Raw genomic sequence first — 27,183 nt, forward strand, 5'->3', positions numbered from 1 at the left:
AAATTTTTCTACAGCAGCGGCATCATTTTACATTCCCACCAGAACCTATAGGGGTTGCATTTTCTCCACATCCTTGCCAACACTTGTTATTATTTCTCTTTTTGATTATATGTCATCAATTTTTCAAGGGGCACTTCCATTCTAAAAAATGTCCCCTATCCACATGCTATTGCCCAATCTTTCTTCCCCCTCAGTGGACACACCGCCTGTTGCAGTCACCCTTCCTTTCTCTCCCCCTCGTCCAGTCTGTGGGGCCCGGCTTCCAATCTCACAAGCAGCCCTGGAGCCTCACAGCAAGCCCGCACTTCCACCGCTGCCTCCCACACACAGTGTGGGGCCTGCGTGTGCTTTCCCCTTGGGGCTCCCACACAAACTCCCAGAAAATCCTCAGTCGCGGGAAGAATCATCAGATCCTTGCTGACTTGGGTTGAGGGGAAATAATAACAGCAAGGTTCAAGGACTATTTTATCATCAGATGCCCTCCAGAGGGTACTACTAAGGTCTCCCGGACCTACCCTCCTGTGAATCACCTTCATAAGTTGTATAAGGTTGAAATAGAATCTTAATTGCTCCTGGTCAAGATGGCTTCTGTGTATCAAGCTCCTTCCTGGGCCGGAAGTGCCTGCCTGCTAGGAGCTCTGACTTGTCTTCCCAGTGCAAAGCAGACTAAATGCTAAATACATGTGTTGAAAGGAGATACATTTGTTGACAAAAGTTTTAAATGTAAAGTTTCACCAAAAATTTAATTTCTCTAAAAAACTATAGCTATTTGGACTTCCGGTCAAGATGGAGGCATAGGTGAACATGCTTTGCCTCCTTGCCACAAGCACAGAAATAATTACAGTTAGACCTCAAAACAAATAACACCCAGAACTGTCAGAAAATCGAGCTATCTGGAAGTCTGACAACCAAGGATTTATAGAAGCCACATTCAACCAGATGGTTAGGATGGGCAGAAATGCTTAAATGTTGGGAACCACCCTGTCCGGTTTCAGAACCACCCTTCCCAGTTTCAGAAGCTTGGTTTCACCAAGGCTAAGGCTGAGGGAGTGACCTTGGACCATAAGCCACCAAGGAGACAAAAGCTTATCTCTCTGGCAGGAACGCCACTTCTGCTCCTTTTACTTCATCCATAACTGACCCCAAAGCTTGGTCGGTTAGCCAATGATGGGTAAGATTCCCCAAGGGGGAGAACGATCTAAGACAGGCACGGTCACGTGGGAGGCCCCCAAGGAAGGACTTTGGGGGCTACAGCAAAAGGGGGTGATGGAACCTCGCCCCTCGGCTTTGACAAAGCCTGAGTCCTCATTGTCTGTGGGAAAATCTCCTAATCTCTTGGCTGCTTTACTTCCCTTGTTCCACCTAAGCCTGAAACAATGACAGAGGGTGGTGCAGCCCTGTGCTGGAAAGGGCGGGTTCCCTGGGTGATCAGGCCTAACAAAGAATATGTAAAATCCTGTGAAACCTGCTTTGTTTAGAATGCTCTCAATTAACTGATAAGGGTCCAAGGAAGAAGTAAGTTTGTTCCTTAAAGTTTTTTATAGCTCTTTAGCTATCTGACCCAGACTCAAAATAGGCCCTGAGAGTTCTTTGTTATCCATTGTTTGATCCTTACTTCCTGGCAATGAGTAATGAATTTTACCTGAATTCTTGTGTAAATGAACCCAATAAAAGCCCATTGAGGAACAGGCTCCTGGTCCTCCTGTGAGAGATTGGCCACCTTTCCTCCCCAAGTAGATCATGTCTTGGTAGACTTATTCTCATCTGTGGTGGCCGGGGTGGTGGGGGAGCCTGCGGGCAGAGCTCCCCCCCCCGCCCCACATCTCGCGCCCTGGACAGGGACCGAGGATTTGGGACCTGCTTTGACCAGAGGCTATGAGCCATCCTCACGGACAGCACACTTAAAAGGACGGAAATTCATCCCCCCAGAGACAGGGGCAACTCCTGGTGAGGTCCCCAGGTGTGTTACAGATAAGAAGAAAGGTTACTGTCGAGCCGCCCCTTGAGCGGTTTTCTTCTCATTTCTTTCCCCTGCACCCTCTCCCATGAATAGGAGTCTTGCTTTCTCTCTCCCAAGCATTTGCTGCACTTTGCGGGCACGGGTCGAGCATCTAAGAGCCACAAGGGCGCTCGCCGCTAGAAGGCACCCGTGAGAGGTATAAGTTGGGATGTGGGCCGGGTCAGAACACTAGGTTTCCCACCAACTGCAACCAAAAGCCCACGCAACGAGGGGCACACAGTAAAAGCATTCACAGTCCCATCCCCTGCAGCATGATCCCCACCTAGGTTTAGGCTTGGGTAGGAGAAAGCAAAGATTTTCCTTTTCATCAGCTTTCATAGTGAGGTATTTATGAGTGTTTCGGCTTCTTGCTACGCACCAAAGAAAAGAGGCACTTCCTCCCTCCGGCTTGAGATCTCAGGTGCCCCTACATAAGTGGGGGCCTCGCGGAGGTGTCTGGGGTCTAATCCCCGAGACGTGTAGGGGCCTCATAGGGAATTCCATCTCCCGAAATGTAACTTTTGGCTCATCCGGGGAAGCGCAATCTAAGGGTTGGTCACCCAGCGCTCTGAGCCCTCCCAGCTAGCTGGTCTAGATGACTGGGAAGAGAAACCGAGACCCATAAGCGGGGTTAGGGTACCCGAAATATCCGGTACCCCTCTCCCTGACTGTCTTCCACCAACAGCACATTTTTGACCCACTGCACTCTCCTCACTAGCAAGAAACAGGAACTGAGGGTGCAGGCGGAGTGAGACTGAAACTGAATCTAGTTTTGTAACTGCCGCGCTTGCGGCGGGAGGAATTTCAAAGGTTTCTACAAATCCTCAACCATGGGGTATGGGCTCTCTAAAGAACAAGAGCAATGTTTTAAACTAATTCGGCTTTTTAGGGCTGTTAAATGTTCCCTGATAAGGGATCTTTAGATTTGGAAATAAGGGGAAAAGCAGGACAGAGAGGTCCTCATAGTCAGGAAAGCTTAGACAAAAAGAGAAGGGGCCTGTGGGATGGTGGCTGTGGAGTCTCTAGGTGCCTGTCAGACCCTTCCTGTGAGTTGCCCCAGCTGCAGTGAGCATCACAGCTGCGGCTAGTGAGCCCAGCCGGGGCACCGGTTTCTGGTGTGCCTGCGTTGGCAGCACGGTGGGGCCTGGTCTTTCTGCCAAGAACCGGCAGCAGTGGAAGGCAGAGTTGGTCCTCCTCACCGCGCCCCCCCCACCACTTAAATGGACAGATAGGTGCAGAGATGCAGTGTGACAGAGAGGCAGCAGCAGCAGAACAAGTGGTCTCACATTCGTGTGGTGGATAACAATCGGGAGGGATACTTTGAGAGGAAGCAATCCCAGGACAGGCCAGACCGCACAGCACAGGGTTCCAGCACCAGGAAGATAAATGCCCATAACTTCTGGCTGTAAAATTCAGTAGGGGTTGGGGTGGTGGAAGAAACTATCGGATTTTCAGGACACTCAGCTGAAAGGGACTGCATGGACTTAAAATATATGCAGATACACACTCTCTGGGATTCAGCACAATGGCAATAGCTACAAGGGCACCAGTCACACAGGGAAACTGACAGGGAAACCTCCAGAAGCCAGGCAGCAGCACTGTCCCCTCTCTGGCCCGTCCCCCACCAGAGCCACAAAACTGTGAAGCAGGTTGCCTTCCGACACCCGGAAATTACCTAAGGCTCTGCCCCACACAATTTATAGGTGCCTTTTCTACAATAGGCCATACTACTCAGACAGGGAGTCAAAGCAGCTATACCTAACACATAGAGACAAAGAAATATGGCCCACACGAAAAAAAACAGAACAAAGCCTTAAAAAAAAAACAACAACAACCCACAACTAAGTGAAACGGAGATAACCAACCTATAGGATGCAGAGTTCAAAACACTGGTGATCAGGATGCTCAAAATACTCATCTGAGTATGGCAACAAAATAAAAAGACCCAGGAAGAAATGTTACCTAAGTAAACACTTTACATATGTTACATAAGTGAAATCTACAGGAAACCAACAGTGGAGGGGATGAAGCTGGGATTCAAATCAACAATTTGGAACATAAGGAAGAAATAAGCATTCAACCAGAACAGCAAGGAAAGAAAATTAAAAAAAAAAAACCAAAAAAACAAGGATAGGATAAGGTGCCTTATCCTATCCTTGGGACATTTCCAAATGTACTAACATCTGAATAGGGATACCAGAAGGAGAAGAGGAAAAGCAAGAAATTGAAAACTTATTTGAAAAAATAATGGTAGAAAACTTCCCTAATTTGGTGAAGGAAATAGACATACATGTATACAAGTCCAGGAAGCACAGAGAGTTGCAAACAAGTTAGACCCAAAGAGGACCACACTGAGACACACTGTAACTAAAATGTAAAGATAATTACTTTAGTAATTCAAAGTTTAAAGATAAGAAAGAATCCTAAAAGCAGCAAGAGAAAAGCAGAGAGTTACCTCCAAAGGAGTTCCCATAAGACTATCAGCTGATTTCTCTAAAGAAACCTTGCAGGCAAGAAGGGATTGGCAAGAAGTATTCAAAGTGATGAAAAGCAGGGCCCTACAACCTAGATTACTATAACCAGCAAAGCTATCACTTAAAATGGAAGGACAGATGAAGTACTTCCCAGACAAGGTAAAGCTAAAGGAGTTTATCATCACCTAGGCATTATTATATGAAATGTTAAAGGGACTTATTAAGAAAAAGATCACAACTATGAACATTAAAATGACAACAAATTCACAACTATGAACAACTGAATTTAAAAAACAAACTAGGCAAACAACCAGAACAGGAACAGAATGACAGAAATGGAAATCACATGGAGGGTTATCAGTAAGGAGGGGGAAGGGGGAGAATGGGGGGAAAGGTTATGGATCAAGAAGCATAATTGGTAGGCACAAAAGAAGACCGGGGGGGGGGGAGTGTGTGTGTGTTAAGAACAGTGTAGCAAATGGAGAAGCCAAAGAACTTATATGTATGACCCATGGACATGAACTAAGGTGGGGAGGGGGCATTGCTGGATGGAATGTGGGTACCGGGAAGAGGAGGGTGAAGGGGAAAAAATTGGGACAACTGTAATAGCATAATCAATAAAATATATTTTAAAAATTATGTGGGCAATGAAAAGCCTAAGAAACATATAGACCCTGATCTTCTTTAAATGGGGCATTCTTTACGCATACCGCTTGGGACAGCAACTCAATAATGGTGCGGCAACTTGAGAGCCTACTAGCAATTATTTCAAAATGAAATACTGATGGGCTCTGGGTAACAAATCAAGAACATGAGTCCCCACTGCCAGTCTGTGATGAAACAGCCAAGAAATCAATACAATGATTCACACAGTTTAAAAAATATATCGTTCTGTGCTTCAAAACACCTACTGGCTCCCCTCAGAACCCCCGGGGTTCCGTGAACAAGACTAAGAACCTCCATCCACTCCGCAAAAATCTGGGTCTAAGTCCTGAGTAGCCAGTGCCTCTTCCACCGCTCACATTCCTTTCTGCTCATCATTTAGGCATCTCCAAAGAAGAAAGCATTCCTCCTTCCAAGTAATCTCCTTAGCTGTGCACGTGTGCTGACTGGCGTGTCTCCGCTGTTCCCTAAACGATGTTATCCGGGCTTCCAGGGAGATCGGGAGGAAGCTCTGCAGGGGCCACCTCTCCCGCATTCCAATAAGCCTAACTGCTCAGGTGCGCGCTCCCGAACCCCAGGGAGGCAGGCAGGGCATTAGACATCCTGCAAGTTCAAAGACTCGGGAAGCCTGTTAGCATCCGGTTGGGTCACATGAACGAAGGAGAGCAGTGCTCCTTCAAGTCTGCGGTCTAGCGAAGCAGCTGAACCTAGGAGCTTAGTGAAAATGCAAAGTCTTGAAACTTCCTGCTGGCTGGGGCCCGGCGATGCGGGGACTTTGACAAGTCCCCCAGACTGCGATACACTTCACACTTTGAGAAGGACTGAGTTAATTAGAGTGTTCACAAACAGAAACCACTAGATCCAGCCCAGCAGTCTCTAGCAGAGTGGGAAGGTGTGTCCTGGTCCCAAAGCCTGAGGACAGAGAGCAGAAAGGGTGCCCCCTTGAGGGTAGGGAGAGCACCAACCTTCACCGGAGTGAGGGGGCCTCTGGCAACCAGCCAAGGGCTCATCCTGAATCTGCACAATCGGTGCCGCTACACAAATGCCAGCCCCCAAAAACCCGTGTGGGTTACGAGCACCCCCCTTCTCTAGTACAAAGATTCATATGATTTCTTTTCTTCTTCGATACTGATAAAATCCCGAGTTCTGAGTTGTAGCCTCCTTTAGCGAGCTACACGAATCTTTGAGATCCTCACCAAACCACCTGCGGCATCATTTTAAGTAATTCAGACAAACCAGAGCGCTCCCGGACTGGTGCCGCCCGAAGGAACCAGAGCTGTGAATGGAGACAAGTGCAGGCGTCAGCGTGGGGGCAGCGGCAAGGCACACCAGGAGGACAGCGCAGGAGGCAGGGTGGAATGCGGGGTGACTCAGAGATGGTGCTGAGTCTGGAAAAGGCCCTTCCTTCTAGCTTCCCAGCTAGGGGCTTTAGATCTTTGCAGCAGAGGAGAAAGAACTACAGCTTTACCTCCTGCGTGTGTCCGCCCAGGCTGGGGAGGTCCTGTAACATCAACAGAAGGCCCACGACAGACTTCTGGCGCCAATTTCAGAACTGGGGGTCAGCCAAGTGGAAAGGAAAGCCTGCAGGAGGTGGTAAGATGATGGAAGTGTGCGGAAAAAGAGGGCGAAGAGTCAGGTGAAATGGAAAGAAGAAAGGGGTGAGGCTGATTTGCTCTTCCTCCTGCACCCCAACTGCTGAGTGCTGCTGGCTCCTTCAGGTCATTTGCTTTTTAAAAAAGATTTTAGCTATTTATTTTTAGAGAGGGGGAGGGAGGGAGAAAAAGAGGGACAGAAACATCAATGTGTGATTGCCTCTCCCACACCACCCACCAGTGTCCTGGCCCACAACCCAGGGATGTTCCCTAGACTGGGAATCGAACTGGCGAGCCTTTGGTTCACAGGCAGGCACTCAGTCCACTGCGCCACGCCAGCCAGGGCTAAGTCATTTGTTTATAGGCCCTAACGAAGTCAGAGCAGTAGTGACACTCTCAGTCTCCACTGGCAGCTGTGGCTAATTAGAATCGGGCAAGAATCAGACTGCTGAGAAGAAAATTATAAAAACAAAATATTTATTATTTTTTCTGAAAAAGACAGGGAAAGGAAACAGTGCCCAAGAGAAGGATGTTCACAAGCAAAGCCTGTGCTTTTTGCCGTGTCTCCTCTACGTAAACCCCTTTGGCCAAAGAAAATTCACGCAAGCTAGAACTGGTTTTTGAGAGCAAGGTTTAATTCTGACCCAAGATTATAATAGGTTTTTAAAGTTCTACTGATTATGTCATGCTGTGTAGGAATTACTCAGATCTTCTCCCCTTCCCTTCTGAAAAACCAAGCTGGCTAACCATACCTGGATTGAGCTGAGGGAGTAAAATGCATTTCTTTATCACTAACTACCACAGAAAAGCCTGCATCTCAAGTTGCCTTCAGTAAAGTCCATTGGGCTTCCAATGGTTGTATTATCCTGATTTCTCTTCCCCAAGGTCTGTCCTTGGTAATGGAGCCAGACTGTGAAACACCACCGCTCAAGTCTTGCTTTTCCCTTTCTTTGACTTGGGAGCACCCGGCCAGTGGAAGCCCCGCAGGTGCAGGCAGTCGGCCACGTTGTGGGCGATGTAGTACAGGTTCAGCATGGCCGCGGGGCTGAGGATGTCCACTTCCGGTTTCTTCAGCTTCTTCCCGGGAGCCTTGTCCTTGCCTTTCTTTCTTTTCCCTTTCCCTGGCTTTCAAAGACAAATACATATATACAGGGCAAAAGTTAGTTTTTATCTCCTTGACGTAATTTGCAACATACCCTTATTGAACTTAAGAAATAATAAATGCCTAAAAGGAAAAAACTGTAACAAAAAAAACTTTTGCATGGAGTGGGAAGAGAAAACACATGGCAGGAAACTGAACAAATGTATGTTAAGCATCCCTAGGGGAAAAGGGACTCGACCTAATGCAATGTCTAGGCCTTCTTTGCATTCTGACTGGAACAAACAATTTCTAAAAAGGCACTTTGTAGGCAATTAGGGGAATCTGATAATATCAAGGGATTATTAATTCTGTTAGGTCTGATAATGGCATTGGGAAAACATGTTTATGCATTTCAGAGAGGCACACTAAAATCTGTTGGAATGAAATAAAACAAGGCCTGAGATTTGTTTTAAAACACTGCAGCTTCCACCACTGTTCCTGTCCCCCCAAAAAGGACAGATGAAGCAAATGTGGCAAAATCCTGACAGTTTCTAAATCTGGTAAATAAATATATGGGGGTTCATTTTACTATTCTATTCTAGAGAGTTCCAAAGAAGTTGGACTCAAGGAGGCACACACCAAGGCACATCATGATTAAGTTGCCCAAGATTAAAGATCAGGAGAGAATCTTAAAAGCAGCAAGATAAAGGGAGACACTTACCCACAAAGGAGTTCCCATAAGGCTATCAGCTGATTTCTCAAAAGAAACCTTGCAGGCAAGAAGGGGCTGGAAAGAAGTATTCCAAGTCATGAAAGAAAAGGACCTACATCCAAGATTACTCTATCCAGCAAAGCTTTCATTTAGAATGGAAGGGCAGATAAAGTGCTTCCCAGATAAGGTCAAATTCAAGGAGTTCATCATCACCAAGACCTTATTATAGGAAATGTTAAAGGGATTTATCTAAGAAAAAGATGATGACCAAATATATGAACAGTAAAATGACAACAAACTCACAACTATCTACAACTGAACCTAAAAAACAAACAAACAAACAAACAAAACTTAGTAAACAACTAGAACAGGAACAGAATCACATAAATAGACATCACATGGAGGGGTTATCAGTGGGGAGGGAGAGGGGGAGAATGGGGGGAAAGGTACAAGGAATAAGAAACATAAATGGTAGGTAGAAAATAGACAGGGGGAGGTTAAGAATAGTACAGGAAATGGAGAAGCCAAAGAACTTTATATGTATGACCCATGGTCATGAACTAAGATGGGGGAATGCTGTTGGGAGGGGGTACAGGACGGAGGGGAATAAAGGGGAGAAAAAGATGGGACAACTTTAATAGCATAATCAATAAAATATACTTTAATAAAATAAAGTGCAAAAAAAAAGATTTAGGGCAATGGCTTTTTAAAGTGACTTCAAACATTTTTTTTTCACGTCAACCATAACTGCAAAAAATGTGTTTTGATCTCTAGAAAGGTTTGAAAACTAAAATTCACAGAAAAAGTTTGACATTTTTTCCAAAGTTTTCATCTTTGTGTAGAAACTGGCAAACTGATTCTAAAATTCATATGGAAATTCAAAGGACATGACACAGAGGGTTGACATTTTTATTCAAAGTTCTCACCTTTTTGTAGAAGATTCTAAAATTGATACGGAAATTCAAAGGACTTTGAAAAAGAAGAACAAAGTTGAAGGACTAATACTCTTTATTTCAAGAATTATTATTTTTTTAAAAGAGAATTACAGTAAAGCGCCAGCAGCCGGGCAGCATGGCGCTGGCGACAGGGCCGACCCCAGACCAGCGGAACACAGCGCAGGCGGGAAGCAGATCCACACGCAGAGGAACCGCCGGCGACATCCAACAAAACTGCCGAAGCAGTTCGGCGAAGGGAGGGTAACCTTTTTAACAAGTGCAGATGGAATACTAAATATCCACTTGCAAAAAAAAAAAAAAAAAAGAACCATACTTGCTCCATGTACAAAAGTTAATTCGAAATGGCTCATAGAACGAAATATAAAACCAGAAACTAAAACCTAAAAACTAAACCTCTAGAAGAAAACATAGGAGAAAACCTTTGTGACCTTGGGTTAGGCCAAGACTTCTTGGCTATGACAGCAAAGCACAAGCTGAGAAAGAACAAACTGATATGATAATCATCAAAATGAAACACTCCCACTCTTCACAAGATATTGTTAAGCAAACGAGAAGCCAAGCCACAGACTGGGAGAAACATCTGTGACTCACGATTGTGATCAAGGCCTTCCACCCAAAATAAAGGACTCTCAGAACATAGTAAGAAAACTACCCAACGTAAAACACGGTCAAAAGACTTGGACACTTCCCCAAAGAAGATATTGAAGTGGGCAGGAAGCATACGAAAGACACACACATCAAATCATTTGGGAAATGAAAGTAAAATGCTCTGAGACACCAGCACACGCGAATTAGAACGTCTCGGGTTACAAAGACTGACCACAGCAAGTGCTGGTGAGGGTGTGGAGGGGCTGGAACTTTTCTGCACTTCTGGGGGAAATCGGAAGTGACAGAGCCACTTTGGAAAAACAATTTGGCAGTTCCTTGAAAAGGTTACACACATACCTACCCGGTGATCCAGCCATTCCACTCCTAGGTACTTCCCACGAGAAATGAAAGCATATGTTCATTCAAGAACTTGTACATGAATGTTCATAGCAGCTTTATTTGTAATAGTTAAAAACTGGAAACAAGCCCTGGCTGGTGTGGCTAAGTGGACTGGGTCCTGGCCTGTGAACCAAAGGATGGCCAGTTTGATTCCCAGTCAGGGTGCATGCCTGGGTTGCCAGCCAGGTTCCCAGTGGCAGGTGCATGAGAGGCAAACACACAGTGATGTTCCTATCCCTTTCTCCCTCCCTTCGCCTCTCTCTAAGACAGGTAGCAAGCAGATCAGAGGTTGCTTGGGGAGGGGGGATAGGAGGAGAAAAGGACTGATTACAAACAACCACAGGAAACTTTAGGGGTGATTGACATGTTGTGTCTCTCATTTTTCTTAAAGATTTTATTTTTTAGAGAGAAGAAGGGAGGGAGAAAGAGGGAGAGAAACATCAGTGTGTGGTTGTCTCTCACATGCCCCCTACTGGGGACCTTGCCTGCAACCCAGGCATGTGCCCTGACTGGGAATCGAACTGGCAACCCTTCGGTTTGCAGGCTGGCACTCAATCCACTGAACCACACCAGCCAGGGCTCTCTCTTTTTTTTAATCCTCACCCTCATCTGAAGATATGTTTATTGATTTTTTCTCTTTTTTTTAGACAGGGAGAAACATCGATCAGTTGCCTCCCCTATATCCCCCAGCCTTTGGTGTTCAGGATGACACACCAACTGACCCAGGGACCCAACTAGGGTTGACGTGTTATCTTGATTGTAGTGACGGTTTAATGGGAACACAATGATACCAAACTTTTCAAACTGTACATTTTAAATATGTGCAACTTATTATACCTCAATATATGTTAATAAATTATTAAAAGTGAATGAAAAATTTCAGTCTCTGAGCTGGTTGGGTTGGTTCAATACAACACCATGGCTCTTGGCTATTCCTGGTCTCAGAACTCACAGCTCCCCACGTGAAACTCTCCAAACCCCTCAATGAGGACCACACAGCTGTAACCACAGGGGCCTTCCTTCCGGTGTCCAAACTCGCCCAGCCCCTCCCCATCCCCACCTTTTCCTGAAGACCTTCACAGTGGGCATAATGTGTTTCTTGTCTTTCTGCTGGCCTCTGCTCACACGTCACCTCTTTAGAAATACCCCCCAGACACTGACTATATTCTATCTATAAAACTAGGGCAGCCATGTGATTTATTGCTTGAACCAGGATGCTTCAACAAATGTAAACTGGAATTGTCCCAGACAAAGGGAGGCAGGAGTACAGGTGGTCTGCAAACAACCCTCCTGGAAGTTTCACTTTTTTTGGCATTTTTTGTTGTTTTTATTTTATGAAAAAGGCACTTTCAAATCTCCATGAAACTTAGGTGAATATGAAGTCTTAGTGAAGCAGGCCTTGCAGCCTCATTTATAAGAATGTGGCTATGCTCTCCTGGCCTGAAAATCTCAGGACGGGCACTTCGGGTGGCTCTGTGTTTGCATGTTTCGGTGCCAGAGCACAGGGACAGACCCTAGAATCTGCTGGCAGATTCAGCTAGCTGCCTCTTCAGCTAGCAGGGCTTCAAGGCTCTTCATCGGGTCATTCTTTGGTAAGAAAATTACTTCCACAAATTCTCCATCTCCCGGCTGTGGCTTAGGTTTTACATCTTCAGTGTCTCCATTAGTAGTTATTGTCACGACGTGTGTGCTCCAGTCTGACAAACCTGGATCCAGACAGACAGCTGGAGAACATTTGGGTCACCTTTATAGCATCACCTTTATAGCCCATTTCTTACTCCAGCTCTCGCAGAGCAGCTGCTCCTGGGCTTTTGTTATCACTTATGAGATCTGCTGGGAATTCTAGGCAGTAGCCTCCCATGGGTGGTGGGCACTGTTTCACTAGAATGATACATTCAGAATAGAGAGTTCTTTGCAGCACTGGGATAATCGCTACACCATCAGCTGACTGTCCTTTCCTCCTTGTATGTTTCAGTTTCCGAAGTTCTTCTTTTACCAGTAGGACCCATGTAAGTCGGTTTTTCAAACTTGATCCATTTGCCTTCTGCCATTAACTCCTCTGAAATAATAAACTGGTTTTTCTTTCTTTCGTTCGTTCGTTCTTTCTTTCTTTCTTTCTTTTTAAAGATTATATTTATTTTAGAGAGAGGGTAAGTGAGGGAGAAAGAGAGGAAGAGAAACATCAATGTGTGGTTGCCTCTCATACGTCCCCAACTGGGGACCTGGCCCACAACCCAGGCATGTGCCCTGACTGGGAGTTGAACTGGCAATGCTTTGGTTTGAAGATTGGCACTCAATTCACTGAGTCAGATAAACTGTTTGGTTTCTTGAGAAGAATCTGCTGGTTTCTGGTGTTCCATTTTCAAACTGTTAGTATTTCCAGTCCTTAGGCAAGAAGTTCACACTTCTTGGGGCGGTGTGTGTCCAGGAGAGAGAGTGGAGACGTGTAGTTCTTAAAGCTCCCTGCTCTTCACTTAGGGATTCCATTCCCAAGGCCTGAACTCTGTGTGTGTGTGTGTGTGTGTGTGTGTCCCCGGTTTCATTTTCAGTCTCCTTACCCCAGGCACACTTCACTTAGTATTGTTTTATTTGTGTATTGATGGTATGTTCTCCTCACCAGCGGTTTGTCTGTAAGTTCACCACTGAACTCCCCAGGCCTAGACCAATGTCTGGCACATTGCAGAGATGAATAAATATTTGCTGAGCGAATAAATTATAACTCAGATGCCATGCAGATCCAAGATTTAGAAAACAAATGTAGATTTCTGCTTTTCTGAACTCCCAAGGTGCCTCTTTCATTCACTCAACAAATATTTAACAAACATCTACTGGGCACCAACCAGGCCCTGCACTTCCGGGCTCCTGTCTTCATGAGCCTTACGGCCCAGTGAGGGAAAAACCACAGACACATTTGCTCACCAACTGCGCCCTGAAAGAAGAACCCAGGGGTACATGGCATTACGGTGACATAGGATGGAGAGGCAGTGACCTGGTCCGGGATGTGAAGGAAGAAGAGTTCCTGAAGAGTGGCCTGTGACCTAAGGGGTAGGGAATTCCCTGGAAGAGTAAACGGTCTGTGTAAAGACTCTGAGTCCAGAGAGAACATGCCAAGTTGAAGGGATGGGACAAAACAAAGGGTCAGTGTGGCTGGCCCATCAGCATCCAGGGGAGTGGGGGCGGGTAGGCAGTGAGAGAAGCCGAAGGCTGGAAAGGTAGGCAGGGTACAGCTCCAGCCTGCAGGCCTTGGAAGCTAAGGTGCTCGACCTCTATCCAGGGAGCAGTGGGAAGCCATTAGCTTAAATGGCTTTATTGCACCATTCTGCTTCAGTTCCCTGGCCTGAAAGAAAATGGCAACATCAACCTTGTGAAATAACCTGGGAGTGAGTCAATTTAAATCAAGAGGAATTTACTGAGTACTTTACGCGCAATGAACTGGAAGGAACACAGACTTACCAAATGCATTTCCACACTACAGGAGGGTGAGGAGTAAAGCTTTCCAAGGCCAAATAGGCAAAGCACTGTCAAGTGGGGTACAGAGGGCTATGGGTGCTTAGGGAGCAATTGGGAAGCAAGAGGTACTTCTGAGCTGGGCCTTTCTTGAAGAAAAGTAGATCAATAGCTAGAGATGGGGCAGGTGTAAGAAGGTTCCCGTGTGGGATTTTTTTTTAAGGTAGAGAGGATAATACTGTAGATAAAGCTCAAGAGGTTGAGGCCTCTTCACCAAGGGCTTTGCGTGCCAAGCTCACCCAGAGCAGACATGGTGGAAGACCCTGAGGATCTGGGGTGAGGATTGCAAGATCTCATCCATTCTGGGACCTGGGACCACCAAACTGGCAGGGAGGGAGGACAAGGAGATGGAGAACCCCTGGAGAGCGCCTGGATGTGGGCCACTGCCAGAATCCAGGCAGGTGGCAAAGAGGGCCTGACCACCAGTGGCGGTTAGTGTGGGAAGCAGGGCGCAAGAGACTGGATGAGAGCTGAGGAACAGGAATGTTTGTGAGTTTGAGGCCAAGAGGATGAACGTGATGTTGCAGTGTGCCAGTGAGGCCAGAGAAGGTAGTGGCTAAAAGAGCTGGATTTTGAAGACAATGTGAAAAGGCTCTCTGGTGGAGAAATTGAGCTGGAAGTTGGAAATGGAAGTTTGAAGTTTCAGAGACTTAACATGGAGCTCTATGAGCCAAGGACTTGGAGGTGAGGTGCAAAGATGCGATGTAAGCGTTCCTGAGCACAAAATGCAAGAACTCCCTGGCCAGGTAGCCCAGTTGGTTAGAACATCCTCCAGATACACCAAGGTTGCAGGTTCAGTCTCTGATCAGAGCACATACAAGCAGCAACCAGTAAATGCATCAATAAGTGGAACAACCAACCAATGTTTCTCTCTCCCCCTCTAAAATCAATCAATAAATTTTTTTAAATGCAAAAATTCCTTGCATAAAAGGACTCCTCCAAAGCCATCCTGAAACTGGAATTCCCTAAAATCAGCCAAGGGTCCGGGTCACCTGGGTTCATTTTTCACTTCTTAATCTGCAGATCAGACACCCGCACAGAACCAGGGCTGCAGCAGCAGCAGCCGAGCTAGGCGCCGGGCCAGTCCCTGCTGGCACTTACTGGCCAGCCTCTGCTTACTTCACATAGAAACCATCTTCCGGATGTGAAATTAAGTGGCTCAACAGAACCAAGGAACTAAAACCCACCAACTCACAGAAAGAGGGTTCAGCCTGATTCTCCTGCAGTCCCCTCCAGAGTGTCGACCACCTGGGGAAGGCTCACCCGCCTCATCTTTACCCACGTGCTCAGATCACTGGGTTGGACACCACCCATAATTCGAGGAGATGAAGGTGCCAATCTCGTGGTATGGGTAACAATCTCGGTAAAGCCTGACTCTGTAAGGCTGAACGGTAAGAAACTGAACGGTAAGGAACTAATTTAGCGAGGGCCTCGTAATCTCTTATACTTAAAACAGACGTGATTACCATGGTAACTCCTTTCTCAGTGGAGCAGGTGAACTTGGCATGGATGAGTCCTGAAATGAAGAAAGCGACCCCAGTTCCACGTATCACATGGGAGCGGAGCCCCTGCGCCCATTCCTGCCGCGCGAGGAGCTTCCTCCTCCGCACTCAACTGAGAACCTCCGCGGGGCTGGGACCAGACCTCGCTTCTTAGAAAGTCAAGGCGCTCCAGGGAGCCTGGCGGGGATAGGGGGCAGGCAGCCACGGAGCTGCCGCCACGCCGGTGACCAAGGCACTGAGGCACCGAGGCCCAGAGGCACCGCAGCCACAGGCGACAGGACTCGCGGTGAGCGGGACAGTGCAGGGAACGGGTACAAGCGGACACCCGCGGGCCTAGCGCACAAACGCGGGGCGGGGCGGGGCGCCACGGGAGGCGGGGCCACTCAGTGTTTACCTGTTGCTAGGACACCGGGGCCGGAAGCTCAACCGTCGGGCAGAGCCCAGAGGGCACAGCACGGGTCCTGGAGCCCGCGCCAGCCTTCCTTGTACTGATCGCTTTCTCTTGCCCGCCCTGCCGCGCTGGAAGGACCATTTTACCACGCGCGGTGGTGAGAAGGGCTGCGAGTGCCGGGGACCCGGCTCAGCGTGGGGCGTCTGGATTGGAGCTCGGGGGCCGGACCGGGCGCGGAACCCGGCACGGGGCGCGGGTCGCGGTCGGTGCTTGGGAATGTAAGGAACTGGCGTTGGAGTGGGCCCACTCGGGTGGGAGTCTGAGCGTGGCCGCTCACTGGCTGACCTTGGAGAAGTCACCGAAGACTCCACGATCTCTCGGAAAGTGAGATGAAGCTCTTGGGAGCTGAAGTGAGAATAACATGGGGAAATGCTTCTAAAAGAGCCTGATACAGGCCCCGAAAGAGTAAGCGCCTGAAAGTTCATGTACTCTGTATGGGATTAGAAAAGAAAGAGTTGAGTTGGTGCAGTTCTGCTTCCAAACTTGCAAGTTCATCCCGGCAGCCTTCTCTCTGCAGGGGAAGGCTGCAGTTTGGAAATAGGACCTTCATTCCTTTTCTTTTCTTTTTTTTTTAATCCTCACTGGAGGACTTGCTTAGTGATTTTAGAGAAAGGAGAAGGGAGGGAAAGAGACAGAGAGAGAGTGTGTGAGAGAAACATCCATTGGTTGCCTCTCCTAGCTTCCTGACCAGGGACCAAACCCACAACCTAGAATCAACCCATGACCTTTCTGTGTATAGGCAACACTCCAACCAACTGAGGCACACCAACCAGGGCTCTCTTTCCTTTTTAAATGACTTTTTTCCTTTTATTCAACAGTTATTAATAATCCTCCATCTGCCAGACAATGGGTTCTAGGCCACTTTTTCCCTGCATGAGGCAAAGTTCTTGTTCTTAAGGGTATTTTGGAGGGGGGGCATGTATAGAAATGGAGGACATGGCAGACATTAAAAATAATAGATGTGCCCTGGCTGGTATGGCTGGTATGGCCTGCAAACCCAAAGGTTGCTGGTTCGATTCCCAGTCAGGGCACATGCTTAGGTTGCCGGCCAGGTCCCCAGTAGGGGGCACTTCAGGAGGCAACTACATATTGATGTTTCTCTCCCTCTCTTTCTCCCTCCCTTCCCCTCTATAAAAATAAATAAATAAAATCTTTAAAAAATAGATGCAACAGAGTGTATTACATTGGGTGTATTAAACTGAGGTGATGACTGAATGCTCTCCTAGATTGCTGATTGGGGGAGACCTGAGGAGGTGATGTTTAAACTGAGATTTGGATGATCAGGAGCAGTGAATTATGTGAAGACCAGGGACAGGACATTGCAGGTGAAGGGCAGGTAGAGAAAAAGGGGCCAGGAAGCAGGGGTGGGGTCCTGAAAGGCTCTGCAGCCAAGACTAAGGTGTTTGTTTGCCGCCTTTTGATTGATGACCTGGCTTCCAAAAGGGAAGTACATATACCAGAATTTATGTTCTCATAATCCTTTTGCTAGACATTCATTAATAAAGCAACGTTCAGTTCTAGCTACTTTTAATTTGTCTGGTAGGTTTTTCATGATTCCCTATGCCCTTCATATGGCAAATTCTCCTGCCCTCTGCCTTTGCTTTCTCCTCTGGGGCCCCTCCCTGAGTCCCTGGATGGGGGCCCACTCCCTGCATTCCTTGAGTCATCACAACTCTCTCAGTTACCCCCTACTGGGGTCACTCCCAAATCTGTTTCAGCCCTCCTTTTCTTGAACGCCAGACAGTAGGTCTTGAGCCCTGCTCCAGATTTTGAAATTCGGTTGTCTCAAAGTACACCAGCGGTCAGGGGTGACACAGAGTCCATGGGGTGGGGGTGGCGCGGCGGGGGTGGGGACTGACTCTCCCCAGGGTTCGGAGGGACCTGGGGAGCGATGGAATCACCAGCATCCTGACTGTGGCGGCTGGCACACCAGTGCAGGGCTGGCTGTGCGATCTTCCTGGCTCAGCACAAAATGAAAACGTGGGGAAGTAGGAAATAAAAATACCACTAAAGGTGCTAAATTATAAAACTTTTCCTTTTTTCTGTGGTCTCTATGAACCTATTGTGCTGTTTTGTTTTGTTTTTTTGCTCCTTAATGTTGTATTTCCCCAGGGGACGAGGACGCTCCCCTTTCCGGGTATCCCCCCTCCCCACGGGCTTCCGCCCCACTGCCACCCCGCAGAGCAAGCACCACCTCTGTGCCGGGCTGTACATAGTACCTGGGTGCTGATGGGTGAGACACTCATGTCATTCTCTGAATGTGCTGGGGTGCAGCCATGCTCTGCCCTGGGACCAGGTGCCAGCCTGACCCTGAGGAGGGGGTGGGGATGGAAAGGGTGGGTGTCAGGGTTAGGGGGCTGGGGGTGACAGATGAAGCTCAGGAGTACATACTCCAAGCCCCTCCCCCCGACACAATGCACTGTCCCATTGGAGTTCATTTACAAAACAGAAATTCAAAGGTAAATTGAGAATTTCAAGACTGTGAACTCAAGAGTGTTAACCCCCGAGCACAGGGACCCTCCAAGAGTAGCACTCTGCGTGATGGCTGAACCTGCACAGGTGTATATATTTATAAAAATTCATCATACACTTCAAACGAGTGCATTCTGTTACACAATGATTATACCTCCATGAAGTTTAGCTCTTAGGAACCTAAATTCTACCACATTTAAAATCAAACACTCCTCATCCGAATGCCATTGAGGATAACGGCATCAGCAGCCATCTCGGACCCAACTATAAACTGGTCTCCTCTGACGCCTCCCTCACTCCTCCCTCCAGAGCCAGTTCTCACATACATAGGGTCATGTCTCACCCACTTTCAAAAACTCTTAATGACTACTGTATTTTTCAGACCATGAGACTAGATTTTATGGTCCGAAGCTAGATTTTGGAGGAGAAAAATAGGAAAAAAAAGTTTGAAGAAAAAATGTGGTAAAATTTTTAATAACATAAATAACATAATATTTCACCAGTGTAAATGTAAACAGAACTCAACTGCAGCATTAACAACCATTATTCCTCCCAAATTTGGGGCTTGGCAGGGGCAGGGGTGTGTACGTCTTATAGTCCGAAAAATACAGTATTTCCTAGAACGTTAACTCCTTGGCATGGTATTGATGGCCTTTGAAAAATCTTGCCTCCGTCTGCTTTTCTAGCTTTATTCACTCTCACAACCCTACATGCCTTATTTTTGCCACACTCCTCAGTCTCCGGGGTTTGCTGCATTGTCACACCTCTCAGCCTTCGCTTCATAAGGCCCACTTCACCCCGAATGCCTTCTCCCCCTCGCCCGTCTTCAGGGCCCAGTGCAAACGGCACCATCTCTGCGGGCTCATGAATCACTGCCCACACTTTGTGCGCATTCAGGTCAGCCGAGTCCTCTGGCGGAGAAATACGTTGGCTTGTCTCCTCCTATCCACACCAGGCAACCTCTTTCAGGTTCGTCTTTGTATGCCAGCGCAGTAGTGAAAGAAGTTAAAGGAATACTTTTCATGATTCAGTGGGAAGTATTATCACCTTCATTCTGCCAAGCCCAGCAATTTCTTCATTCCCATTGACCTTGGAAGCTAAGTTAATGTTGCCCTCTCCCCGTTCTGCGGAGTCTCCGTACTTGTTTCTGAGACGTGCGTCGTGCCCCTTGCTCACTCAGTCAGCTAACCCGTCTCTCCTGCGCTCCACATGTTGGCTCATCTCAAAGTCCAGTCCTCAGCCCTCTGCCATTTTTCCTCAGTGTCTCCTCACATGAGGTACCACCTGTGTCTTTGGATGACACAGTGTCTACCATGGAATAATGGCCTCCATCTGGGCTCCAGTCCTCAGGCCTCATTATTCCCTGGACCTCAGGCATCTTGCCTTCATGTCAGCCTCTCTTAGTTTCCCCTGTTGGTGGCGAAACTGCCCTTCCAGCTTTCTGCCCTTTGTCGCCTCTGACTCACCTGTCTCCATCCCCAAGGCTTGTGCATCCTTGAGCAATTCTTACACATTGATTCCTCCATTGACATGTTCACCATTTTAGACTAGACGTCATTTCGTACGCAAATAATAGCATGGAAGGAGCACAGACGGCAGGCAGCGTGCTGAGCACGATGGCATCATCGCCTCCCCATGACCCGTACGGAGTTTCTGTTAAGTTCTCAAGGTGCCCATGAGGCCAGAGAGTAAGTAACTTGCCCTAGTTCACACAAGCAGAGCCAAAGCCAGCTCTGCCCAGCTGTCCAGCCTGTGATGTTAAACACCGGAATTACTCAGGAAGGTGCCCTGGCCTTGAGGCCAGAAGGTGTGGGTTCAAGTCTTGGATTCACTACTTATTCAGTAAGCAATTTTGAGCAATTTCTTAAGCTTCACTTTCTTCCCTTGGGTTGCTGTAAAGCTGATGTGATAGAATGCATGTGAAAACACATTGTAAGTTCAAGTTGTTTCCAGGCCTTGCTTAAGAAGATAAAATTGGGGGGTGGGTAGGAAATGGAATGGGGAGAGGTACCAATTTTCAGTTAGAAGATGAATAAGGTCTGAGGATCTTAACTATATCATGGTGACTATAGTTGATAATGTATTGTATGATTGAAATTTGCTAAGAGTGGAACTTAAATGTTCTAACCAAAAGCTAAACAAGTAAATGAGGTGATGGATGTGTTAACTCAATTGTTGGAATCCTTTCACAACGTATATGAATGTTAAATCATGTTATACGCTTTAAGGTCCAGCACAAATAACATCTCTTTTTTATTATAAAATCTTTTATTACAAAATCATAAGCATGCAATTCTGTAACATAACAATATCACACTGAAGTTTACCATATGACATTTTAGGTAAAATGTTCAAAATAAAACTATAAATTATCACACCCATATTACTACCCTGCCAACCACACTCAAGTAGGCTTTACTTCTGCCAGACCCTGGACATTACAGTTTTGTCAATTATACCTCCCTAAAGCTGAATAAGTATTTAAAGCACAAGAAAGCATGCTTTGTGAGTGGGCAGGTGAGACATGAAGTGAATGATCTGGTGACAACTGGAACAACTTCAGTGGTAGCAGCATTTTCTATTGACCAAATGGATCTTCTGTCTTTGCTCTGGAGAAAGCCTTAGCATTGACCTTGCAGGGAGGTGTGTGAGGGCAGCTGAGGTATATGGCTGAGAAGCAGCCTTTGTTAGAACACAGAGCACAGGTTACTGTTAGAATCACAATATTATTGACAACATATGCATTCTTCTTAAATACCCCTCCACACCCTGACCAGCGTGGTGCAGTGGGTTGGGCATTGTCCCGCAAAGCAAAAGGTTGCTGCTGGTTTGATTCCTGGTCAGGGGACATGCCTGGGTTGCAGGTTTGGTCCCCAGTCAGGGGGCATGCGAGGAACAACAGATCAATGTGTCTCTCTCTCATTGATATTTCTCTCCCTCTCTTTCTCCCTTCCTCCCCCATTTCTAAAAATAAATAAATACAATCTTCTTTAAAAATTAAAAAAAATTATAACCAGTCCACTTAAGAATCACTTAACATTTAGGACTGAAGATCTCTTTATTCTACAAGAACTGAACAAATCTTCCTGTAAAAACTGGAAGATGATGCTAAATTTAGATAACTACTCAAACCCACATCCAAATAGCATTAGTTAATTTTATCTGTTTATAGATACACGTCCTTATGTCTTCTTTATTAATAGTAACGTTAACTGTGCTGTTCTTTTAAAAAAATATAACATTACCAGAATAGAAGCATGCATTTTTAGAATATCCAAATTCAGAATATTCTATCACTATCTTAGAAGTTCCATTTAAAAATTTCTGTTTTCTACTTTTTACTCTGGTAGTGTCTTTCTCCCTCTCTCTTTCCTTCCTTCCTTCCTTCTCTTTTTCTTTTCATGAAGTTCAACAGTATGACACTGCATTCACTTCACTCATTATAGTCCTGATATTGAGAGGAAATTACCAAAAAAAAATGTCCTTTGAAGGTAATTTCCTCTGGTCAGCCATTAGGATCTTAGCAGGGAGAACATTGGGGTGCAGTAGGACAAGCTGGGCAGACTCAGAAGAAATTACCTAGAGCAGGGGTGGTCAGCAAACTCAGTAAATGTCTTAGGCCTTGAGGACCTCATGTCCTCTTTTGCAAGTACACAATTCTGCTGTTGTGGAGCGAAAGCATTTACAGATAGCATGTGAATGAATGAACGTGCTGTGTTCCAATAAAGCTATTCTGGAGACTCAGATATAAATTTCATCAAATTGTCATGTGTCATAAAATATTTTTCTTCAGTGGATTTTTCCTCAATCATTTAAGAATGTAAAAATCATTCTTAGCTCGTGGGCTCTATAAAAAGTGTTGGTGCGCTGGATTTGGCCCGTGGGCTGTAGTTTGCTGATGTCTGATCTAGAGAATTATTCTTTTGCCCCTACTGGGGACCTGGCCTGCAACCCAGGCATGTGCCCTGACTGGGAATTGAACTGGCGACCTTTTACTTTGTGGGACGATGCCCAACCCACTGAGCCACACCGGTCAGAGTGCAGCATTATTGTAAGCACTATATGCACATTGACTCACTTAATCCTTACAGTTCTAGAAGGTAGGTAGTATGATCCCATTTTACAGATGGGGAATCTAAGATATAGAGAAGTAAAGTAGCCTTTCAGTTATCACACAGCTAATAGTCAGAGCCTGGATATAATAATTCACCAAGCCGGGTCCAGCACTCTCACTCAATCTGATACATTGTGGCTTTTCTGGGTAAAACATCTCACTTCCTGTGGTGAAGACATATTTTCACAGGCATCCACATGGAGGATTTTTGTCACGCCAGCTCCATTAAGCATGTGAACAAGAAGTTACAGCATGTTTCCAGTACTGTTTCCATTTGAAGGCAAGGGGACAGATGGCACTGTCTTATTTAGTACGGAAGTCACTGTCATCAAAGGTGTCTGAGCAGAGGTGGGATGACTTCTGCCTTCTTGCAATTCCTTAGAAAGATTCTGGTTATTTTCTGTAAAATAAAAGTGTAAAGGAGAGGGCAGTCTGCACCCCTCCCCACCGCCCACTCAGGCACAGTCTCATTACACTCACGGGGCCTGGGGTCTGAGAGGCCAGGCCTGCCGGCGGGAGGCTGTATGTCAGACTGCTGCGGCCTGCTGCCGTGAGAACTCAGTGAGTCTGCCTCAACCTCACCCATCATGCACACACACGTGCACACACATGCACACATACGTGTGCACACATGCGTGCACACACACAATTCTTCCCATCTCTGTCTTCTAGCCTTTCTTCCTAGCTGAAAACTATATTTGCAAGCAGTATTAGGGAAGAATTATCTGATTTAATTATTTATTATATTAAATGAATAGTCACATAAGAGTAGTGATATAGAAAGGTTAGATCTCCAGGATAAATGACTTTTTTAAAACAAGCAAGTACAGCACAGAATATATTGTGCTCCCGCTTGTGTAAAAAAAAAAAAGTTGGTGGGACCTGGGTATTATCATGGACTTTGCTGAAGGGTAAATAGAAAAATGTGATAGTGTGGACTTCTGAAGAACGAGATGGGGACCTGGGGTGGGAGGCTACAGTTTTCCTTGTGTACTCTGAAGACTTATTTGAATTTTTACATTTTAATTCTGACCCCAAATATCCGCATATGTGTATTCTTCAGTTTTACACCTCTCATCCTCATGTCACAAAATCTACCCAAGCCGGAAACTCTTTTTTCACTCAAATCTCCTTTGACTACATCAATAACCACACGCATTTTACAAATAAAAATAACCTCCTCTGGGTCTCTCCTTACACCTCTAATAATGACAGAGGGAGAGCACATACATTGATATTGCTGTTTACCAGTGGTTGAATGGTCTGGTCCCACAAAATACATGTTTATGTCCTCCTTGTCCCTGGAACCTGTGACTACTACCTTAATGGTAAAGGATGTAATTAAGTATCTTGAGAAGAGGAGCTTATCCTCATGGGCCCTGAATTCAGTCAGACGTATTGTTATGAGAGAGGCAAAGGGAGTTTGGAGAAAAGAGGGGGAAGCAATGCGCCCGTCTGTGGAGGCAGAAGTTGGGGTGATGTGTAAGTCCAGGAGTGCCTGCAGCCCTCGGAAGCTGGGAGAGGCGAGGAATGGATCCTCCCCTAGAGCCTTTGGGCGGAGTGCCGTCCTGCTGACACCTGGATTTCCGACTTCTGGCCTCCAGAACTGTGAGAAAATCCATTTTTCTTGTTTAAAGCCATTCAGCTTCTTGTAACTTGTTACAGCAGCCCTTGGAAATTAATATAGGGGAAAAAGGTGCAACTAATAGCTAAAGTTAAGTTTGTAGATTCTATAAATGCTCATGGTTGTTCTGGCCTGAATGATACCATAAGTTGACTGTACTGAGGTACTTAATTCTGCAGTCGGCACTTAGTTGTTACTATAGAAACTATGAAGTCATAAGGTTCTTGTCAGTGAAAATGTTAGGGGCTGGAGAAGCACTGGGGGATGCTTTTAAAGCAATTCTCGCATTGGATGGAGATCAGCCTAGATGATCTCAGATCCCTTTCAATTTAAGAATATACTCCCAGAGAAAAACTTGCTTCCAAACATTGAGGCTTACCATTTTAAGGATATTAGACTAGCCAAACATTTAGCAAATACATTCACCTGGAAAAAGTGTTTTAAGGTGTAAGGTACTCAGGACTTACCTTCCATAAACTTCCATAAACTTTCCAGACCAGGAATCCTGAAGGAATACCAGGTGATTTTCCACTACTGAAAATTCACTAGTGGAAAAATAAGTAAAATAAGGTAACTCATGTATTTTCCAAAAATTACCAATTAGGACTTATGCCAACATTTCTAAAAGTGTTTGCGTGTTGTTGCCAATATAAACAGAGCTTTGATCTCTCCCTTTGTTCTGCCCTATTGTAGAGATTATGTATTTCCTCATATTGTTAAATTGCCAACACATTAATAGCTCAGTGTTGAGATTTTAAGGGAGGTAAATGATTCTTTTCACTACCACTATAATCTTTTTTTAATGGATACACCTTTTAGAAACTTTGTTTTCTATCAACTTTATTTCCGTTCTGTTTAAGAGTCTGGAAGAACAGCTTAAGATGACTCAGTGACTGTTCCTACCCATTCGGTGGCCTGAGCCCTGGGGACCGCGACCAGTCTTCAACGACAGGCTGAGCGCGCCAGTGGTCAGCAGGAAACGGCCGAACAGACGCGGAGGGCGCCTGCGCCTTCGGACCAGGCTGCGACCTCAGGCTGCAGCAGCGGTGAACTCGGGAGCCAGAGCTGTCCATCCACCCTGAAATTCCTCCTTGGCCACGCAGCCTTTTCAGCAGCAGCCTGCTCTTCCTTCTCAATTTCTTCAGGATCTCTGGAGAAGTAGAAAGCAGACACGACCTTTCGTGGGTGTGCATGGGAGCTGGTGCCACGCATGTGCAGTACTTCCCAGGCCAGCATCCACCATATCAGACCCACTGAGTGAGCCCCATTTGCTTCCAGGAATGCTAATGTCCACATAGCGCGGAGTCTGTGTCACGCAGAGCAATGGCGGGCAGGCTAACATAAGAGGCCGCAGAGAGGCTGGTGGTCGGTCCTGGTATCAGTAACCACCAAATATAAGTCTTGGCCCCCAGAAGGCTGCCTGGGTCTGGTTAGTGAAGGTGCCAGGAGTGAAGTGGTCAGCAGTGGCAGCCGCCGACTTCAGCACAGCTTGCTGGGCAGTGTTCCTGGACGATATGACTCTGCCACCGGCGGGGTTTTCAATGGCGACAATGGCACGAGCTGCCAGCAGAAGCTTCTCCCAGGTTCCCTTCAGATTTATGATGTAGATGCCATCACTTTTTCCTTTTGTAGATGACCTGCTCCGTTTGGAAGTCAAGGTTGGTGCCACCTAAGTGGGTTCCTGCTGCAAGGAATTTGAGGATATCCTCCTCCTTTGTTTACAGGCCAAAAAGGACTATGGACATTGTGAAAGTTTCCCTTTAAGTTATGTGGGAAGCAAGAACAACGCCGTGTGAGGCCCTCTCTGGGGAGTGTGGAAAGCCACTAATATATATATATATATTTTTTTTTTGGTTAAGAAAATGAGAAAGCAGGGGGAGACCCAAAGGAAGACAATGGTTATAATATATAGATAATAAAATCATGCCATAGCTGTATTTACTCTGAAAGTTTTGATGTCTTTCATGTTGAAAAGAATCATATAAAAATGTATTTAAGTATGTATTAGTATTAAACACATGTAAGATAGTGCTAGCTGCCACAGAACCTGCTGGTGTTTTATAAATGTTTATAGCTAAGTTCTATATTTTGTAAAATATTATTTTATTACCAAAAACATTCTCATCATACTAATGAAGAAAAATCTAGGCAGAGCAGATGTTAATTGGCCATGTCTAGTATTTCTGAAATAATTGCTAGATTTTCTTAGCTTCTGAAAATCACCCTGAACAAAAACACCTAAATCCCCAGAGTTCCAGCAGCCTGGATGTTAAGGTGGTTACTTAGCTCATTAACTATAGCATTGATGAGATCAAGGTCATGAATTTATTGTATGAACCATCATCATTTTTGGTCCAGAACCTCAGCTACATTCTTAATCTCAGTTAGTTTTACTGTAAATACAGGTCATCTCAAGAAGGACTAGAGGAAAGAGTAAAGACTCGCCACAACTACTTGGGGTAGAAACAGAAACCACCAAGACACTTACTTGTCTGTAGGATTATCTTTATGTAACAGTGGTTATTGTCAGATGGAAGAGCTGGGGGGAGCTGTGGATGAGGGAAGTCAAGAGAGCCAAAACCAAAAATATCAGTATAAAGCCCTGAAATGGGTGGTTTCAAAGGCTCACTGAAAATCTGTCAAAATTCTCCAGAATGTCTAAGGAAGTCCCACTACCAATCTTAAGAGCTCCCTGGGAGGCTGCAGTGACTCGGTGTCAATGGCAGTCTGGTTGCAGCTGGTTCCCTGGAGGTGAAGTGTGCCTCTCTCTGGCCCAGTGGCTGGCTCGTCCATGTGAATTGCTTTGGGCCAATGGAATACGGGCAGTTTGACTTATGCCACATCCAAGCAGGAGCTTTAAATGTGTTTGCACAGTATGGTTTGGTCTCTTGCTCCTGCCCTTTACTGAGAATAGCATGCCGCAGGGAGGGGCTGTTCCGTCCGCCTAGGGCCAGAAGGTGTGTGGAGCACAGCCAGTCTAGCGGAGCTCGAGTGGAGCTGAGCAGAGCTGCCACTGATCCCCGGACCCATGAACAAGAAATAAAGGTTT

At 46.1% G+C, this 27,183-nt stretch overlaps 1 protein-coding gene and 2 pseudogenes across 1 annotated transcript; all 3 read right to left on the reverse strand.

Annotated features, from left to right (window-relative positions):
• Positions 1 to 7,655: 7,655 nt before the first annotated feature.
• Positions 7,656 to 10,442, reverse strand: SMKR1 (small lysine rich protein 1). The gene is made up of 2 exons (XM_045855583.1): positions 10,427 to 10,442; positions 7,656 to 7,843 (listed from the first exon to the last, which is right to left on the reverse strand). Exons 1-2 carry the CDS (start codon positions 10,440 to 10,442, stop codon positions 7,656 to 7,658), a joined length of 204 nt encoding a protein of 67 aa, XP_045711539.1.
• A 1,433-nt stretch (positions 10,443 to 11,875) lies between these two features.
• On the reverse strand, positions 11,876 to 19,248 carry LOC123829713 (annotated as a pseudogene).
• A 5,762-nt stretch (positions 19,249 to 25,010) lies between these two features.
• LOC123829714 lies at positions 25,011 to 26,927 on the reverse strand (annotated as a pseudogene).
• Positions 26,928 to 27,183: the final 256 nt, after the last annotated feature.

The sequence above is a fragment of the Phyllostomus hastatus genome, unplaced genomic scaffold (genome assembly GCF_019186645.2).
Source record: "Phyllostomus hastatus isolate PE091 unplaced genomic scaffold, TTU_PhHast_1.1 phas_scaffold_114, whole genome shotgun sequence".
NCBI classification, from domain to species: Eukaryota; Metazoa; Chordata; class Mammalia; order Chiroptera; family Phyllostomidae; genus Phyllostomus; species Phyllostomus hastatus.